The sequence below is a fragment of the Phaenicophaeus curvirostris genome, chromosome 1, assembly GCF_032191515.1.
Source record: "Phaenicophaeus curvirostris isolate KB17595 chromosome 1, BPBGC_Pcur_1.0, whole genome shotgun sequence".
NCBI classification, from domain to species: domain Eukaryota; kingdom Metazoa; phylum Chordata; class Aves; order Cuculiformes; family Cuculidae; genus Phaenicophaeus; species Phaenicophaeus curvirostris.
In genome coordinates, this window is record NC_091392.1 from 72,616,135 (window position 1) to 72,637,479 (window position 21,345).

At 38.0% G+C, this 21,345-nt stretch overlaps 2 protein-coding genes across 2 annotated transcripts in view; one reads left to right on the plus strand and one right to left on the minus strand.

Moving 5' to 3' along the window:
* ITPR2 (inositol 1,4,5-trisphosphate receptor type 2) overlaps window positions 1-21,345 on the minus strand; it is a 998,050-nt gene that overhangs the window by 80,332 nt on the left and 896,373 nt on the right. The gene's annotated exons all lie outside the window — the stretch shown is intronic.
* GYS2 (glycogen synthase 2) overlaps window positions 1-21,345 on the plus strand; it is a 47,944-nt gene that overhangs the window by 13,572 nt on the left and 13,027 nt on the right. The window contains exons 4-8 of the mRNA XM_069864030.1: window positions 252-437; window positions 11,574-11,718; window positions 17,207-17,324; window positions 17,714-17,834; window positions 20,138-20,244. Coding sequence (XP_069720131.1) covers window positions 252-437; window positions 11,574-11,718; window positions 17,207-17,324; window positions 17,714-17,834; window positions 20,138-20,244 — 677 coding nt within the window. The remainder of the gene's footprint in view (window positions 1-251; window positions 438-11,573; window positions 11,719-17,206; window positions 17,325-17,713; window positions 17,835-20,137; window positions 20,245-21,345) is intronic.

The following is a 21,345-nucleotide window of genomic DNA, read 5'->3' on the forward strand; positions in this document are numbered from 1 at the left end:
GAGTTTCAATGGCATAAGAGCAAGTTGAAAGAAAGAAGAGTGACTATGCTTGCCATAGCTCCCCGATGCTCTGTGAGGGATACTGTTCTGAGGCACTAATGAGGCATGTGTGCTTCTTGGGCTAAGAATTAGGGCTGATGAGAATCATGGCACATGACACAGAAGAAGGCATCAAAAAAAGAGGTTTGTGGGGCTGGGATGATAAGCAGGATAATGTATATTTCATGCATGTTGTTTCTAATTATTTTCAGCTTTCCTGTCAGTTTGATGACAAGCCAAACATAATTGCCCACTTCCATGAATGGCAGGCAGGAGTGGGTTTAATACTGTCTCGATCTCAGAAACTTCCTGTTGCCACAATTTTTACTACCCATGCGACTCTGCTTGGGAGATACCTGTGTGCAGCCAGTATAGATTTCTACAACAATCTTGACCAGGTAAGAGACATTTTTCTCATTCCTCCTTTTCTTTCAGCTAATCAGCTCCCAACTCCTTTTCTGTTTACTGTTCTACACCATATACTGTATTTTCTGTCTTGCATGATCACTCATGATTGACCCACAACTGAGTCATAATTGTCAATTCCATAGCACAAGAAATAGCATTTGTAAGACCGTGATGTGTTTAGGTATGAGTGCTTCTGTGTCATTTGACAAATGTTAAAGCTCAGTGGAGTCTAGAATACTTGCACTTTCATTTACCAGATTTGCACTGCAGAGTACCAAAACTCATTCTGCCTCCAGTAAAGTCAGTGCCTAAGTCCAGTCTACTGATACCTGGAATAATATTGCAGAAGAAAGGGATTACCAATAGAGATTCTTATCCTTCTTTTCAATGGCTTGGGACATTTTTCAAAAGCGAGAGGAGAATTACAGGCCCAGACAGCACTTCAAGTCTAGTGTCCTTGAGAATCTTTCCCTTTGTGTTCAGGAAAGGCTTCAGTTGATTGCTGTGGTTTGGGAGTTACTATTAGCAGCATGAGTAACCAAGTGAATGTAAACCTCTTGAGCTGTAGCCATCATTTTATACTTCAAGTGTAGCTTCACAGCATTCTTTCTTAATGAAAGACAGTAGAAAAAAAAAGGCAGTAGCCCTACTCTTGCTGAAATTACACTGGAATTCCATTTTTTTTCATGTCCCCAGCTTACTTCTTAGTTTTTGCAAGTCGTAGTAAGTCCTTCCACTTTCAGGCTTTTCAGGCTAGGCTTAATTTGTAACTGGCAAATGTAGGAAGTATTTTCTGAGTTCAAAAGACTCACATCTGTTTCTTAGAACTTTTCTAAACTGCCTAGTGGCTTGGGGTTTCACTGTTCTCTTTCCACTCAAAGCATAACACAAACAAACTTTTCAAGGACCTAGATGCCTTTAGCACTGCTTTTAGCAGAGGAGCATTACGTGATCCCGGGTTTTTTAATATGGTTTCAGACAAACTGAGTTCAAGAGATTTTTGCATTCCATCATTACTGAGGGAGAGGTAGTTAAAAGGGTCAAACATCTGCCCTGTTCACTGTCCATACACTTTCTTGGATGAAATCAACGAAGAAAATCACTCAACTGGCAATTTTAAGCTTGACATGCTGTAGAACAGTGTCTTCCAAGTACAAGCATGAAGCAGTAGTGTTCTATTAGCCTTATTCAGAACCACAGAATAGATTGACGTTTCCTTGTGCTCCAAGGAAACAGTCATTCACCTTACTGCTCTCATATTTTTTTTTCTTTCCCACCAAAGCCAACTATTAAATCTGCTGAACATACTAACAGTAAAAGTCTCCACTCATTTACTCGTACGAATAAAGGTTGCAGCATGGCAGTGTTTAGGGGGGATTCTGCCCAACATATGGTAACTAATACAGGTGGTTATTTCTAGGCTCCCTAGATCATCAGGGGAATTACACTGGCCTCTTCACAATCAGTGTAAGGCAAACATATGCAGATTAGCATCTGAAAGATCAGTCTGCATCTATAGCCTGGGAAAAGTAGTCTCCTAACTTAGACACGTTTGTTAGGTGCGTTAATGAAGCAGCATGAATAACCCAGTCATGCTATCAGACTCAAGTTTCATTCCTACTCCTCAAGTTCTCCTTATGTTTAGCTTTAAAGTCATATTAAATTGTTTTTCTATGGACAGAATTAGACTGACTGAAAGAACTAAAACCATGCAGTTTCAGGTTTAACACTTGAGAAAGTGGGGACTTTTCAGTAGTAACTTTATTAATTCAGTCTTGCATTCTGTTGATTCTTCTACAAACTGATGCTAAAAATACTATGTCAGAGCCTTGTCTTCCTTTTGTAAAAGAACATCTTAAAAAAATTTTTGGTTTGGTTTGTATTCCGGTTAATTTGGTGAGCTATAAGTGGTCTCAAAAGCAACTATGTTTTCCCTTCATGATAACATTGGGGGTCTTACCCTTGCCTTTATACTCAAAAGAAAAGAGTTATGTTCTTACATTTATGCAGACTTACAGATTTTAATATATTTATAATCTGGACACAGTATTAATGTAATTTTTATGGTTCACATGTGATGTGACCAACTTCATGCGATAAGGTGGTGTCCAACTTTCTGCAAGCCTTCACAAATTCAATTGGTAACTGTCAGCTACGTGACAAATACAGAAATTTATATTCAGATTTTCTTCTGAGCATATATGAAATGAAACGTGAATCAGTTTAAAGTATTGTTATAAACTGCTGTAAATGTAAGGGAGGAAACTTGTGGATTTCTAGACCTTAAGACTTTCTGCCTTCTGTGGAGAGATTGACACTTAAAGGTACTAATAGAGGGAACAATGCCAAACTGTTATACTACTGTTTAACATGCTTATGGTGTGCTAAAGCTCCTCCTGACAAAGTTAACGTCTAGTAAGAGATCAGACATCTTAATGAGGGCTCCTTTGGCTGTAAAAAGGTCAACCTGGCCCAGAAGTCAGTTGAGAAACAAGAAGTTGATCTGGAGTGCAGTAATTAAACAATATAGATAGGTAAGTCTTCAGAGGCTATTCTTGTTGTCTTCTAGTAGTAAACCGTTAACATCAAGCAGCATCAAGCAATTTGTCTGGTCGAGAAGGTCTTTCAGGGCTGTGTAATGTTTAATCTTTGTATAAGACAATGTATTTTTAGGGTGTGTCACCCTCTCCCAGCCCAAAGTAGAATAGCTGGTTTACCTTCTTTCGGTGCTATTGCATAATTTTCTTCCTTTGAAGAGTTGTAATAATTGACTTTAAGTCCTCACTTTTGATCAGTGTTTCATGGCTAGAACAATATTTCCACTACCTTTAAGCACAGCAGCTGAGATGGGTGGTAAAGATGCAACTCAAGCACATGCTGTGCCAGGTATAATAGAAAAATGATTGCAGCACAAATGGAAAGGGAGTGGCTTAGCTGAGCCTAGAGACAATGAGGCCTACACAGCTCCTACAGGAAAAAGAGGAAACCTCATGTTCTCTTTTCTAGTCCCCAATGCAGTCTAGGAGAAGCTGGCTTGGAGTACTTGCTAGAGAGAGCTCTACTCAGCGCTCTGAGGCAAAGTACTTTTTTGCAGCGTTGAAGTATTTAACACTGGGATCCACAGGCCAAACCATGACGTGATTGATTGTTTGATGACCAATACAATATATTTACCTGGCATCTTCACAGTCCTTTCTTTCCCTCCTTTCACAGTGGCCTGAGTGTGTGTGACCAGAGTGTTGTTCCTCACTCTCATATTAGCCCTGACTGTGCAACACACTTTGAGTTTGTCCTCTACTGTCCATCAGCCCTGCTTGTTCTGCACACACACACATGCATGTGCACATGCCCACACAGTGCAGCACTATTCAACTTCAGTGTTAAACCCCTGTAGATAAGCATGGCCAGAAGATACAGTGTGACTTGAAAGATGGCTTTTAAAGAGATAAAGTATTACTAAGATTTGCTTTCTTTCCCTGTAATCCACAGTGGAAAATACCAATTTAAGTCACCTTCCTAGCAAAGTTCAATAGGTGACAGCTGGCAGAAGTGTAGAAAATACAAATGTGTTCTCTGAAGTAAGCCAGTGAGGTCAGAACCTTCAGACCAGAGAAGACTTTGGCCCAAGTCCCAGCGTCAATATCAGTGATCTGGCAAAGGGCTGTGCAGTGCAGGGTGGCTGGCACTTTCTGTAACATTTCGATGAACAAATAGTTCAAGTCATCAGCCCCTATCAGGTAATAAAACTGGAGGGGAGGGTTCCATTTGATCATCTGATTGCCCTCATGAAGGCTGGACCTGTGAAAAATTGACTTTCGACATTACTAGTCTTTTGGGGAAGACAAGAATGATTTAGTGAAGGATTGCCACACTGTGATGCATGATTCTTCACAGATTCCCTAAATCATGTAGAGACCTGAACTATAGGCAACCAAAACTGTTTGTTCTGTGAGCTGAGGGCACTTGTCAGCCTGTGAGCTGCAAGGGGACATTTTCTGGGAGACTGAAAACCTAGTCAATCTAGCAGATTAGAGCTGTAGATTCCTGGAAGGTAGGAGGGTACATTATGGATGTAAAGAATGTAATGCTAACTCCTGACCTCTTCCCAAACCACTTGCTCTTTGCTTCAATCAGAGAGAGGATCCCTGTTCTTGTACAGTATTACTGTATGAGATTATACAATTGTTATATTCTTACGGTCTTAAGTCAATTTGTCTAGACTGAGAGAAATTTAGCTGCTTCTCTGCAGTGGAAATCTAGGTGTTAAAACCGTAGCACTGTGCACAGAAGAGTGCACGCTAGAAGTAACACTGTTTTGTCCTCATCAACATATAACAAAAAGCAAATGGGCTATGGCTGAGCTAAGAAACTTTGAGGCAATAACCATATAACAGCTACTTAGTGTAAATTTTAATTCCTAGATTCACATTGAAATCACGCTGATTCTGGAGGAAGGAAGAGAGGGAAGACAAAAAGAACAAAACATAGGGCGTTACCTGCTTGGTAACTGGTAGTGTGCAATATTTTTATTTACTTTTAAGCATCTGAAGAACCCTGTGTAAATGGCTGGGTCAGGGACTGCTAACCCTACCTATAGGTTACTGGCTTGAACTCTTCCAAAGTCAACATTTGCTAATTTCAGTAACAAGCTGGATATATAATGAGCTCAATTCCCAACAGAGATATTGTCATAGATTTAACTATGGTCAAGAAGTACTACAGGTTTAAACAGTCCAGGCAGCAATGTGTTTGTTTTTCCTTTTTACCACTGCCACCATATCCAGTGTAGCTTTTGTACAACAAACATAACTGTAAACCTCAGTTTGAGGTTTAACAAGGCCAAGTGCTGGGTCCTGCACTTGGGGCACAACAACCCTGTGCAGTGCTACAGACTAGGAGAAGTCTGTCTAGAAAGCTGCCTGGAGGAGAGGGACCTGGGGGTGTTGGTTGACAGCGACTGAACATGAGCCAGCAGTGTGCCCAGGTGGCCAAGAAGGCCAATGGCATCTTGGCTTGTGTCAGAAACAGCGTGACCAGCAGGTCCAGGGAGGTTATTCTCCTTCTGTACTCAGCACTGGTGAGACCGCTTCTCGAATACTGTGTTCAGTTCTGTGCCCCTCACCACAAGAAGGATGTTGAGGCTCTGGAGCGAGTCCAGAGAAGAGCAACGAAGCTGGTGAAGGGGCTGGAGAACAGGTCTTATGAGGAGCGGCTGAGAGAGCTGGGGTTGTTTAGCCTGGAGAAGAGGAGGCTGAGGGGAGACCTCATTGTTCTCTACAACTACCTGAAAGGAGGTTGTAGAGAGGAGGGTGCATGCCTCTTCTCCCAAGTGACAGCGGACAGGACAAGAGGGAATAACCTCAAGCTCCACCAGGGGAGGTTTAGTCTGGACATTAGGAAAAAAATTCTTCACAGAAAGGGTCATTGGGCACTGGCAGAGGCTGCCCAGGGAGGTGGTTGAGTCACCTTCCCTGGAGGTGTTTAAGGGATGGGTGGAGGAGGTGCTAAGGGTCATGGTTTAGTGTTTGATAGGAATGGTTGGGCTCGATGATCCGGTGGGTCTCTTCCAACCTGGTTATTCTATGATTCTATGATTCTACGTAAGGTTATGTTTATTGCTAAGATAAACTGAATCAAAATAGCTAGTCCACAAGGTAGGAAGTTCCGTGAAAACAGCTCTGAGCCTGTGGAGCCATTTTCTCTTCAGATAGAACTGACTTCTCAGCTGAAGATCAAGAATGTTAATATTTATTGCTTTCCCCATTGTTTAAGGAGAGTGGCTTATTGGTTTGGGGTTTTTCTTGTTGTCTGGTTGGTGGTTTTGATCTCATTTCACCTTTCTGGGCTTTTAAATAGACCAACACCTTTCATTAACTGACTGAGAGACACTGATGATCCAGGCTAGTTCATAGGTGAAAAGACAGCCCTATTGGGAGCTGTCTTTTTGGCAAATGGTATAACGTGGAATTTCATCTGAGAAGTAAGCATCTGAAATGATTTTGTGGACCACTGGCCTAGCATAATGGAGAAGTTTGTACGCTTCAGCCTCTGATGCTTGTTACTAAAAAATCACCTTGAGTTATAATGGAAAACGTGCTTTAAAGAGAAGAAAAAAAATTCTTCCTTGCCTTTTTCCTTATATAAGCTTGCCCTGCCAATATGTAACACTTTTATTTAGACCATTTTACATTTGGTAAAGTGTAACTGAATCTAGTTTGCAGAGTGGTGCAGAATTCCATCCCAAGCGTTCTAAAAGGAAAACTACTAAAAATCCCAATGAAAATGAATAGCCAAGAGCTTTTGTGCTGACAATATAGGACCACAAGTACTGTCACAGCTGTCACTGAGCTCACTGTTACGCAAACCTGATCCGCTTTGTTAGTAGAACAGCTAATGGAAATCTGACTTAAGCCAGGAAGTGTAAATTTCATTCTTATTTGGCATGGCAGGGCTATGCCAGAATGAAAGTTCTATTTCCACAAGATAACAACCAATGGGAGTTAAATTTGACATAAGGTGTTTTTCAATAAGGGAAATTCTTATATAATTCAGACAACAGCAACCAGGGAGATTATGCTAGAACTGAAGATCTTTCCATTCTGTCTTTTGGTAGACAAGAAATTTGAACTTCAGACCTATCTCTTGTTCCTGATTCCAATGCAGAATCAACTTGTGAACTTGCGTGAAAATAAGAGACCATAAGACTTCATTTCATTCTTTGCCTGAAATTGTCAGCTAAAAATTAATGCATAAAACCTATACCTTTTATTTGAGATACAAGCTACTTTCCTCAAGAGTTTATAAAGATTTTGTAAGGTTCAGGTAGTGAGGGGAATCTATATTATTTATGCAAAGGTGTCATAAAGTTTTTCATTATCAAAACTATATATTTTAATTCAGATTTGAATTTGTCTTGGTTTAACTTTTGTTGGCTTTCATCATACTTTTTTTCTTTGCTTTCTGAACAAGAAGTCTAGTCTTAGTATCTAGAGATTATATGCAGACTGTGATAATTTCTCTCTTTCAGAAAAGTATTTACATATCTAGTATAGTCTTTTTTCCTTTTCCATTCTCAAATAATTCTTCTTGTGTTTTGGAAATCCTTTGCAATTTGTCTTTATAATTTTGAAGTAGGAATGTCTGATTCTGATTTTTCTTTGTTAGTTCAGTGACTATTCTGTTTCCAGTGCAACTGCTTGATATTGTCGTCTTTTTGCATTTAAAGGTAGACTTAGCTGTCTTAACCAGAATGTCGTGCTATCTACCGTCCCCTCTAACCTGCTAAATTTTAAAGCATGAATGGAATGTTATGCTTATTACATGAATTGGTAGAAAGGACAGCAGTGAGCTGATTTTTTCCATAGAATTACTTTGCAGCAAATGAGTGTTTTATTCCAACTCATTATGCCTGTGGAATATCATCTTCTTTTGCTTTGATATTAGAGTAGTTTTATAAGGGAGGCATTTCCTCCCTCTAATCCCTGCCATGATGTAAATTCTAATAATCTGCTTGGTTTCTAACAGTCAGAGTAGGGGGGGATCATCATTGAGAGCAGGGTGATATTTACAGTAAAGTGGATATTGAAATTGTTAGCCTTTCTAAGTCACTGAAGGAGGAAATGATTGGACTCAATGATCTTCAAGGTATTTTCCAGCCTAAATGATTTTATAAATACTTAATGTGTCTTAGATCTGTTTTTCTCTTGCTGCAGCTTTAGTTTGTGGCTTTGCAAGTGTTCCCGTTTGCTGATAACAGCAAACAAACAAAAGTAAGCATGGCGCACTTCACAGATATTTTGCTTTGCTCTTGCTGAACATGAATGAATGCTATGATGGAACATAGTTCACAGGTGCCTGAGCTGTGAGAGACAAGCATTCAGCCAGCAGAGTCGATTCCCAAGTAGAAACATTGATTTAGGGGTGAAGAGCAAACTAGCTGCACTGGTGTTTTGCTTCATTTCAGCATATTGACTCAATACAGTGCCATGCCCCATATTGCCTCTAATTCTGGAGCTAATACTGTCACAGCAAGCTCAGCTGTCTTTGCACAGTACTGTGTGGACTATATTTGTCTCCTGCCCTGTCTCATCAACTAACTTCCATTTAACCTGCCCTTCAACTTGTCTAAGGCTTAATTTCTGAAGTCACTTGTCCAGTCTGCTCAGAGGTGCCCAATGATGTTTCTTACTCCACGTTATAAGTGAAGCCAAAAGTCAAGATCTTGCTTTACCGATTGGTGGAGAAAACTGCTGGAGAGGAAGATCGAATGAAATGTGAGAAATCTGTGACCTCAGTTTATATTTGCTAATAGATATGGAATTGTGTACCTTTAAAAAAGTGTGCCAAAATTTATGCAAGCATGTGCAATACAAAATATTTCCCATTTCCAGAAGATAAAAAAAAGGAATAGCAATGAAGAAGTAAACATCAATATATGCATGTGTTAAATGTATTAAATGCTTTCATGCAATCAAGAAAATAAAAGCTACCAAGAAATAAGCCATAGTGCTTTGAACGGTCCTTTTATTAACCTTTCCCCAGCAGTGGTGGAGGGAGTGTTTATCTTCAGTTAGTGAATATGTCCCAAATTTCATTTTTAATTACATTTTGTAAAGAACCTATTCTTAATGAGAAAGGGAAAAGAGAGAAACCGTGTAAAGTCTGGCCAGTTAATTGTTTGTTAGCAATTTAAAAATTATTTTTAATACACAGACGTATTGGAAAAAACATGCATAATTTTGACTGTGAAGTGGAACCCCGTCCCATTTATTGTGTTTGCCAGCATACTGAAGAACTGTCCCATTTTGTGTCTTTAGTACACAGAGCGACTGAATAATCATAATGATTTTGGTTTTGTTATCATTCAATATGCAGCTTCCGACCTTATTTACAACATGTAATTAAGTTTTCTGCTCTAAAGAATCAATCTGTGATTTTCCCAGGAGCAGTTTTGCAGCATTCATCAGTGATATCTACATGCTCCAGAAACATTAATTAGTTTACCACACCCATATGAGAGGAGGTAGCTGCATCCTCCACATTATCTTAGGGAAGCTTTTCTTGGAATTAGCAGTGCCTTATAATCTCACATCATAGGTCTAGTGGATTTCAGATATAGATATGAATGCTTAACATTTTAACAGATAAGACTCAAAGACATCAAGGTAGTCTTCCAGGAAAGGAGTAACACACAATTAAGAAATGCTTGTGAAAAATTTGGTTTAGGGTAAGTGAAACATCATGGTAGAGATCTATGGAACACTAAGGAGTCAGACTAATTCACCTTTATTTTCTCTTCCTCTGCCCTTCTGCTTCTTCTGCCATTCATCTTCTGTGACAAATGAGATGTGTGTTCTAGAGAAAAGATCTTCTTCTGTGACATGGTTATATTTCATGCACCAAAATTCTCATGGTGAATGTAGGAAATATGATATATGACGACATAACTGAAAAATGGTATAACATATAGTGTAATATGTGGTAAAACATATTTTCTAGCTTTTCTAAAAACATCTTTGGCAAGCTGAGATACTCGACATACAGGATCATCAATAACTAGTACAGGAATACCTAGTTTCACTAGAATTTTTTCAGCTGAAATTTTTCAAGACTCCTTTTCTGGTCAAATTAAGGTGGCATTTTCAACTAGTATAGCAGAAGTCACTTTCCTACCAGCAGTGTGGTACCATTGCAAAATTAAGAGTGTTCCGTGAATAAAAGCACTTAAGTTTCTTAGCAGTTGAGATAGGTATATCTACATCTGTATTTACATCTATACTTACCTAAATAAAAATAATTAATTGTTTAAATCTGCTTCCCTGAAATGGTTCATATGTGCTGAAATTTCTTGAAATTGTTCTGTACCAACCTAAAGCATGTAATCAGCATGAAATTTTGTGGTATGAACAGCTTTACTTCTGAACTAAATTCTGAAGTATTAAACTTTAGAAGTACTGAACACTAGATTTAGAATCTAATTAGCAACTCGCAGCAGATAAGTTCAGACAGTCCTAAATATTGAAATGCTGTCTTCCCAGCCTATAATAATGGTTAAATCTATTATGGTCAATGAAGTTGCAGTCAAATGCAATCAAAATCAGACTACACCTAGCATTAGGCAGAGATAACGACAGACCTCATTGAAAGTCATTGTCACTCTCCCCTTAACTAACACGGTCTATTTGGAGCACATGCTGCTGCCCTTAGGAAGTTAACACTTCTGTTCCCAGAAGTGAAACATCATATAAGACTAAGAGGGTTGTAATTTAATTGTTATCATTGACCCCATTACCATTATTGTTTTCTAAACCCCATTGTAACAATTTTGCAGTGGGCATCATTAGTGAACATTCTTAAGTGTGAACTCAATAGGCATTGTGCATTTTCTTCTCATCAGGATAATGTAAACTCACTAAGAAAAGGCATAGCTGCAAGGTTTAAAGGTGATTTACAAATGCTATGGTATTTTGGATGGTCTTATCCAGCAGTTTAACTTGTATCTGCCTCCAGAAATTCAAATTGAAGTAAAAGGAGCAACAAGTAATAGCACTGAAGTTGGAGGAAGAGCACCTCCAAGTATAGGAAAATATCTCATTTTCTATTTTCTTTGTTCCGTTGGGATTTGTGACTAAGTTCTTACACCCTGCCTCTCTACCAAATCTCAATTTCACTCCAGTCTAAGCGTGATTCCCACCATTCTACCTAGTCCCTAGGATCTGTCCTCATCCCTGTTCCTTTTTATTTTGTCTCTCCTATACTTTCTGTTACCAGCAATTTCCCTGCTCTCCCAGGCTTTCCAACAAGCCAGACAAGGTGCAGCATGACATATTGCCAAGTAGCACAGATCCTTACATTTCATGGGATAATTAATCTAGGTCTCCCTCCATTGCAGAGCTGCCATTCTTTTTTGATGAACATACAAGAACTGAGACCTGTCTTGCTCTTTCAGACTCTTCCACGTTGATAAAATGGTTCAAAAACCAGAAAGAAAAACCACCAGCATAATCATATGATTCTTATTCCCTGGGTAAATAGAGTTTAACAGAAGAGACCTTTTTTTTTTTTTTGTCATAAGAAACCTGATGAACGTAACACAAAGGTGTTTTTTTGTTTGTTTTATTTAACAGTTTGACATTGACAAGGAAGCAGGAGAGAGGCAGATTTACCATCGGTACTGTATGGAACGGGCAGCTGTACATTGTGCCCATGTGTTCACCACAGTCTCTCAGATAACAGCTATAGAAGCAGAACATATGCTTAAAAGAAATCCTGGTAAGACTTGTATTGTTTTTTTTATTATTTTTCCTCTGAGTAGCTATATTTCATCAGACTGAATGAAAGCAATAGTGATAGGTATACAAACATCAAGAGCAAGGACACATGCTTAGGTATGTCCAGCTACACTACGGAGAATAACCAATTTTCAAAAGAAAAATGCAGATAATTTAACTTGAAACACGCTCTAGTAGCATATGAAATCCAGAAGAAATCAAGTTCAGTGCCATTTAGTAACTACTTTCAGTATCATTTCAGGAGAGCATTGGTTTAATTTCATGGATGTTAGGCCTTCTTTGCATGCACATTTCAACTTCAGGAGTATTTTCCATAGCAGGGTTTCCAGTGATGGTAATATATTCAGGTCAACTGATAAAAGCAGAAGCTGGAATCTTTGTAATACATTTCACCAGCTCTTACAGTGAAGTTTGTTTTCTTACTAGAGCTGAGTGATTTATTCTTTTAGAAATACGGCAAAATGTTTAATATCCAAAACACAGTGTTAGATCAGTTTTGCCTTCTAGTGCTGATGTTGGTTTTATTTGCTTAACACTGAAGGAGACAAGAAGGCAAAAACCAAACAGTAAATCAATGCAGTTAATTTCCCTGTATCTCTCACAGCTAGAGTGGCCATGTGGTTGTGGCTATCCTGATCTTAGGATCTAAATATGATAAGTTTCGTAGATAGATATATTTTCTAGTAGACCAAATAGTACAGTTTGAAAAGATAATTGAGATATGTGCCCAACAGTACATCTGATTTCCTCTTTGTATTAATCTAATAAAATATGGAATCTAGCAACAAACCTTATTGTGTTCCATGCATGGAGTTTGAATAAAGTCATGATCCCAATTTGAAGTGTTATTAAAGTTCTCTTTAAACCAGTGCTTTATAAGGATAAGCCGCAATAAGAATCCTAGGGGGAAAACTGCAAAACAAATCCAAGACTATTTAGCAGATCTGTTCACATATTGGTTGGATATTTTAAGTATAGCAATGGTTAAATTAACTTCGGCTTTTTGGTTTGCTTATTCCTTGTAGATTTCTTGGGGACATGAATTGCAGTGGTAATTATAGTTTTGGGACTATTATCCCTGTTAACTTAAATGCTTCAAACACATTATGTTTCATGCATCAGGATAAAAGAAGTTCTCCATTGGAATCTTTCCCTCATTCATGACTGTCAATAGGATAATGAATTTAGAAGATTTTTTTTTCCTTTTTATTTTAAACCTGACGGTCATGTTGTAAAATTAATTCAAGTATTCGGTCTTCTAATCTGGGATATCTCTGGAAGGTCTTGTTTTTCAGTAAGTGCAGAGCACTTGACCTCTAAAAATCAGACTTGTGAAGCTCTTTTATGCTCGCATGAGGTTTCTTTGCAAAACAGCTGCTCTTGAAAATCATAGTTTATGTTTGGGGATTTTAGGAGGCTGAAGTGGGTATGAATCCAGTTTAATTTGGGAGAGAAGATCTGCAGTTTGCTAACAGAGAGAACATCAGTTGAAGCTGAAGAGAGTTCCATGCAGAGAAATTCGCAGGGCTGAGCTTTTTTCGATTTTTCTTGAAAATTTAAAGAAACCAAATAAATATACTTAATATTTGGGTTAAGAAGTTGTTGCCGCAGATTGTGTTTCTTGTTGACAGAGCTATAAGGAAATTCAGTAGGAACTGCTACCCCAAATCCTAGGAGATAATTATAAGTGGAAAATTTGTTCTGATGGGAATAAGTACTTTAATATGATTCGTTGAATCTTAGACCACAAATAAACTGTGTAGGAGGCTACTTTCATAATTAGGAGTCTATTCTCATACTATTTATTCTGTATGAAGTAGTGGAATCGACATAGACACTGGCTGTTCAGAAAAGTCAGCAATCCTTCAGTAGATCATTAAGCTTGAATTCTGCTAAGGAACATGTATACTGAAATAATTTGTACACTTCTCAATCTAATAAAAATTGTTAGAAAGGGGATGCAGAACTGGCACAATTAACTTCTATTTGAATTTAACAAAGTTAACTAAAAATAACTAAGGAAATGTGGTAAGTAGAGTTATCTCTGGTACTTCTCTTAATGTTAAACTTGATTTATAATTCAAATAATAAATCTCATCACTTGGAAAAGCCCCTTTAAAATTCAGTAGATATGATTGCATAGAGAGCTTTTGCACCAGGACAAAGGCTGATTTGCCAATCTAAACCTGGCAGACTGACTGCTTGCATTACACTTACTTCAAGTGCTGTAAAGTTTTTTGGCCAATAATTTATCAAATCATATTTGTCAAAAGCATGAATACCTAAAGTTGAATCTGTTCTCTTTGACATATCGTGCAATATTATCAGCAAACATAAGTTATATTCCAGTGACCTGAAAACTGATATGGGATTCCTAATCATAGAATCATAGAATCATAGAATAACCAGGTTGGAAGAGACCCACTGGATCATCAAGCCCAACCATTCCTATCCAACACTAAACCATGCCCCTCAGCACCTTGTCCATCCATCCCTTAAACACCTCCAGGGAAGGTGACTCAATCACCTCCCTGGGCAGCCTGTTCCTGTGCCCAATGACCCTTTCTGTGAAAAATTTTTTCCTAATGTCCAGCCTAAACCTCCCCTGGCAGAGCTTGAGGCCATTCCCTCTGGTCCTGTCCCTTGTCACTTGGGAGAAGAGGCCATCACCCTCCTCTCTACAATGTCCTTTCAGGTAGTTGTAGAGAACAATGAGGTCTCCCCTCAGCCTCCTCTTCTCCAGGCTAAACAACCCCAGCTCTCTCAGCCAATATTTTAATTCAGGTATTAAATACGTGAACTGCATATCTCATTAGTAATAGAGAAGACTTTGAATCAGAATTCCAAGAGACTTAGATATCACTTAAGATATGGAATTTGTACCTGTATATATTTGATCAAAATCACAGAAGTAAAGTCTGAAAAAGCATAAGTCAACCCTGAACCTTGGTGATATGTCAACAGAAGACATCATATGGTGAAATTATTATTTAAATCAATGCCAGTTTCTTTCCTGTAAATACAGAATCGTTCTGATTTGACCTACTTGAACAATTTCAAAACAATAATGACATTAATTCATTAAACAACAAAAAACCCAATACACTTAAAATAGGAACAAAGCTCTCTTTTATCACTTATTCCCTAGGCCAAGGGTATATTGCCTCACATATATTCGAAGTATTGTTGTATGTTTATCAGAAATAGTGAAATAGATGCTTTGGGCTACTGTGTCTGTTCCATATTTCAAAGGCTTAAATGAGAGATGGATTGAGCCCCAATCCTGATGAAAGGGTAAATGAAGATGCAATTGAATCAAAGAACATGGGAATTGGTTATATACAGACTGATACCCAAAAATCGCTAATAAAGGACTGCAAGAAAGTAGTTGGAACCCAGTCAAGGATTCTTTCTTGGGAAGAGCTTGAATTGGTTGCAGTCTCAAAGATGTGTCCTGTATGAGCCAATTCTTCTATGCTGATCAAGGAGCAGAGCAGGGGAAGGAGACTATACGTTGTTGGTAAAGACAAAGAGAAATGTAGTATATTTCTACTCTGTTGATCCCTGACTCATATGAGGCCACAAAGGGATTAGTTTGGAGCAACTCCTAGTGCTGGGCAGCAGCAGAACACAAGTTCTCTTGGCAGGCCCCATGACACTCCTTTCTTGTCACTGAGAAACAAATCCAAAATACATAACAAGTATTTCTTAATGAAAGCTGATGTTCAGTTTGAAATGTGGTGTTTCAAGATAGATCCATCAAAATTTTTGGTATTGCATGGTGACTAATAAAGGTTATATTTTTATCTGCTGCTGTTAACCTAAAAAGTCTCAAAACCCTTTACACAATAAAGAGTAATCAGAGGTCGCTTACCTGGCAGGGAAATACATATACTCCTAAAGCAAACTCTAAATTTCAAAGGAAATAATTAAAAATGACCATGGCATTTGCATGAAAAATGCCAAGCAAGTATACTGGACAACATATGAAGAATTGATTATATTTAAGATCATTTTGATATGTAATCAACGAAAGGAGCCATAGGTGTTTTAAAGATGTCTCCCTAACTCTCAGGAAATGAGACAGTTTTATGTTAGGTCAACTACTTAATGCTAGGCATACAAACCTCTACTTCTAGAGGAAGGGAAGGGAAACCATGAATGTCAGGCATCCTTGACTGAAAGACCACAACAGAAGTAACGTTCAAGTCCTGCATCAGTTGCAAGAAAGAGGCTTTACTCCCATCAGTAACTGTGATGTATGGGAGGGAAATTAACCGTGTACACTGAGATCAAAGAAGGTGATGTTTTGTTTGCATGAGTGAAACGTGGTAGGGAATGATATCTTACTGAAGGCCCTTTGGATGATATATAGAACTTTTAAAATTACTGCAGTTAATGGTTATGTTTATTAGGCATCCAGAGATGCTTGCCAGGAGAACAAGTATGAAACCAGCACCAGTGCACCCTCTAACAGTTAGTGCCTCTTTGAAGATTCTTTGTATTTGAAGAATCTCTAATATCATAGATTAGAAGTCTATCATAGAAGTCTACCGAAGCCAACTGTGTTACTATGAAATGCATCTGTTGAGCAACTGTCTTCCCCTTTCATTTCCATACATGGCTTTCATAAACCAAAGCAAAGAAAAAAAAGCAAAGGCAATGTCATTCTTTCCATTTACTTCAATGAGACTTAAGGCAAGCCTTTAAATGGCTGGTGTGCTCTACCAGAAAGGTGAAGAGTGACAGAATTTCAGTGTTGGCTGCAACAAACTATGTCTATCCTTATAACTCTATATATATCCTATAATTCCATCTTAGAAGATACTGGAAATGAGCCAATTTTAATTGTAAGATGCATTGGAATCTTTGAGGAAAGCAGACATAAAAGTCTAAAGTGTACTATTCTGTGGCTACTTTAGGAGAAATCCAACAGATTACTGAAAGGTGGATTTTTTATAAAGGTTTTTTATGTTCTCTCTTTTCTGGTAAATCCTCAGAAGCCTTGACAGAACAGACCTCTCTTGTAAACAAATGCAGCAGAGTTTCTGCTTTCAAGAGTTTTCAATCTATAACGATAAAGTAGGCAAAAAATGATATGGAGAACAAAGGGGTAAAGGGAATATCAAACAAAACCCATATGGTTAGATGGAGATATTGGTTAAGTCTTGGCAGATAAAAAGGGCATGGGACAACTTCACTGCTCAACAGGGTCTACGATAATGTTGAGTACAGGTCAAAATGATACCAAGCTATTTCAATGGAGTGACGCTGGAGTGCCGCATGCAGTGGCTTTGTTAAGTAAGCTGGTGGAGATCATTGTGTTAGGCAGTGCTGTTCCCTACCTGTGATTAATACAAGTGCATAACCCATTCACACGCTGCCCACTGAAAGGCACGTTATTTCTTTCATCAAAGATTTGTTTGATTCTGAAGATGTCTACCTCTGTCTTTTCTCTGCTTTTCCAGATGTTGTCACCCCAAATGGCTTGAACATTAAGAAATTTTCAGCAATGCATGAGTTTCAGAATTTGCATTCCATGTACAAGGCTAGGATCCAAGAGTTCATTCGAGGTCATTTCTATGGGTATGCTTTTACTTTACACGAATTAGCAATGGTTGTCCAACACTATATAGAATAAGAACAAAGCAGGAAGACTAGCAAGTACTTTATAAAGGAGGTGAAATATTACCAACTTACTCAAATGTCTGTTTGGGATTTCTCAGTCAGAGGCTAAAGGAAATTTATACATTTGTTCTCACTCTGCTTAACAGATTGCTGCTCTTGATGTTTTAAGTTATTTACTCAAGATGTAGTTTATCAGATTTAGATAGTAACTTTAATTTAAATAACAGCAGAAAAGCCCAACTTCCATTAGTTTCATGGGATAATTAATTCCACAAAATAGAAAGCTCTTATATGTTTTGGTTGATTGTATCTCAAGAAATGCTTTGTGTTTTACTGCTTTATTTCAGCCACCTTGATTTCAGTCTTGAGAAGACCTTGTTTTTCTTCATTGCTGGCAGATACGAATTTTCCAACAAAGGAGCTGATATGTTTCTAGAAGCCTTATCAAGATTAAACTTTTTGCTGAGGGTAAGCAAACTTCTGAGAATATAGATAGCGTAGAACTTCTGATGAAACATGCCTTACTGTGGAAGTCACCTGCAAGGATTTCCATGCCATACTATGGTTTATAGGAAAAAAATTATGAGTTATTCAGGGTTTCCATAAAATGCTATCCCTAAATCATCAGAGTATATAAGAATCTCAGGCTGCTTAGAAATAATTGGTTACATAGTTCAAGAAGTTAATCCATGGTTACTTCCCTTGTTTTTAGAGAAAAATACTGAAAATATGATTCAAGAATTTACCCTGAAGGTTTACATGTTAGAAGGTAAATAAAAATAATCCTTTAATGATGCAAGTAAAAAATAACTTTTTAAGAAAATTACTTCATTTATTAGTACCTGATCATGATCTTTTAAATCTTTGAATATTATTGTCACATTGGATTGGAATCGTGCACTAAAATTTACAGTGTGTCAGTGGCCTGATCAATAAGCATGGGGAAGCCACTACTTACTCTGTTAAAATAAACAAATTAAAAATGATGCTAATCAGTTTTCAGTCATCTAGCAAGGATCAGTTGGCTGTCGTCCCAGACTTTCTGTTTTGCACTCTATCATTTAAATGACATGGAAAATCTAGATAAAAAACTCAATACTATATTGTCAGGAGGGGCAAAAAAAGGTTAATTTTCAAGTCCCAAGTACACTTATTCTACTGTCATCTTCTATTAACACACTCTTAGAGCCTGTGAACTTTCTGGAAATATTTAATCCATTCACTCACACAACAGCTCACCTCACATAACTTAAATGTGTCTTCCACAGCTTTGCCAGACAATTGACTGTCACTTGGCAGTGCTGTGCAACATCAGCTACCTATTGATGACATCTACAAAGTTACTAACCATAAATGCTGCCAGTGTGGAAGGTGTTATGTGCTAAGAGGGAAAGAATTGCTTGAGCAATGATTGCAGCAATCTCTTATTGTATCGAATGGTTTGTATGACATAAATGACTCAGGCTAGTTTTTTAAAGCTCTCTAGAACAGCATACTGAGACTTGTTTCTCCCATAAGATGAGCCTGACTTTATTACATTACTGTTCCAACATGCATGTCAGGACTGGATTACCCATTCAAAGAACATTTGCTCTGTTAATAATTTCAAGAGGTAATTCCATGGGGAACAGCAGAATAAGTGTACTACCTGTGAGTCTGGGAATGAAGTTGGCTCTTAAACAAGTCCCAGTGGTGTCCCTGACCATGAACAGCACCGGATGGAGTGATTTTATTTTATAGAGTACTTTTACTTTGCTACTTACTAACATGTTAGAAATAAAATATGAATGTTGGGACAGACTGTTCATATACAGTGAGATCACAGCAGGATGGACTTTGAACCTGCCTCAAAGAGAAGGAAGGGAAGAACCTAAAAATGATAAAAATGATAAAAATGATAAATGACTCCCATAGGTTGTTTTATACTACACATTTCCCTGTATTTCAGTCTGGGAGAAGTCAGGCTAATAGCATGATTGTGTTTCTAAAGTTTAGAATGGAGGCAATTGAAAATAATTTAATTTAATTTACAGCTCTGAACAGAGTTTGCCCCTAGGTTTTCTTTGAACTGTTGCTGACAGGAGTACATTCTTCTCCATGTGAGGAATCTCTCAGGGACCTGGTATTCTGAATCTTGTCAGTGCACAGGAAAAAACAGCAAGTAAAAGCGTCTATAAGTAAAGGGTCAGATTTTACAGCAAATGCTTTTTGCCTTTGCAGTAGTTGGCTGTGGCAAATAAACAAGAAGTTACTTGCAGCTTTTTATGTCTGACAGGTTCTTTGCCAGTGGTTCAGGTAGACAGTAGTTGCCATCATACCTCTTTCTGCCCATACTTCTGGGGCATTGTTGCTGTAGAAAGTAGTTCTGCTTGCTACTGCAGGAAATCCTTCACACCATACCTAGGCATACCCCAGCAAGTAAACTAGTTGCACACTCTTTTGAGCCAAAAAAATTTGTTTCAGGTGAGAAAATGTGTGTAGGATTTTTAGGTTTTTTTGCAGTTTATGTTCATATCTCAAGCCATGGTCTCTAAACTGTGAAAAGTTTCCCAAACTGGAATTAGGTGACACCTATTTACCTCTATCTATCCTCAGCTATTTCTCTGAATTGACCAAAACTTCATAGTTGTAGGGAGAGGCGTAAGATCAGAGCCTTCCTTGACAAGCAGTCGAAGTGCATTGGTTTTTCCTGTGACTAATTCTTATGGTTAAAGTTGTCTGGGATACCTTGTAATGAGATTTTTTTTCTTCTCCATCTCATGTGCATGTAGGTTCATAAGACTGATATTACGGTAGTCGTGTTCTTCATCATGCCAGCAAAGACAAACAATTTCAATGTGGAAACCCTGAAAGGACAAGCAGTTCGGAAGCAGCTCTGGTAATTGCCTTTCTCACTGAGGGTCTTGTACAGTGAAATGAGGAGACATGCTAAAGTTTCTGATGAAGAACAGTACTCTTTCTTTTTTTCTTTGCTAAAATCAAGGGTTATGCAGAACTGGAATGTATTTGTGGGGATGAAAGAAGAGGGAATGACAAATAAGGGCAAATATTTATCATTTTTGTTCTAGGTTATTTTTAGTAAACTTACTTGCCATTTTTCGTAACAAGTTAGCCAATAGTACTTGTTTGCCCTGACGAAGTCAAAGGGTTTAGAAAATACAGTGTCCTGGATGTCTTCTGGCCGTTTCTAGCATGCTCTTTAGACATGCTGTTGAGCTTCCATAAAATAAGGACCACCTGTTAATTTGTTAGAGTGAACTTCTCTGTCACCAATGGGAAGAAGAAATCAGATATACCTCTTCTTTTGTTTAGAAATATGGAAATTGTACTGTCTACTCCAGTGGAATAACAGTTGATAACACTTGTGTGAAATTTTCTATATAGCCTACAATAAGCAATGGCCATATACAAGCACAGGAACTTACAGTTGTGAGGGAAAGTTGTCACAGCCCTTCTCAGTCTGACAGTTTTCATTTTACAATTTACCAAACAAATAAAGCAAGGCAGGGGCTACTTAACCTTCATCTCGCTTTAACTGCAATGTGATTCCACGTAGGAAGAGACATGTATTGTGAGGTACTTCTACACCAAGAGATGTGGCAAAACTGAAGGTTCAAAATCATGAAGAAAGTCAATGATGGGTTATCAAGGAAGAATTTTGTTAAAAAAAAAGTGGAAAATGCCATTTCATTCAATTTATTTGCAGTTTAATCATCTAAGCTGGGAAATGATAATGTGCACTTTATTAGGTTGCTAGAGCAGCTAAACTGCTGAAGAAGTAAGGAAGCTGGTCTTAAATCTGAGTGACTAAAATGCACAAGAATTAGCTTCTGCTTTTATACCTATATCTCATTGTGTTTAACCTCTTTCTGACGCCAGTTCTATATTTATAAAATGTCAGAAATCCAAATTACTTAGAGATCTGTAGATGAAAGGCACTGTGTAAAAGAAGGAAACTATTTCTCTTGTTATCTATCTC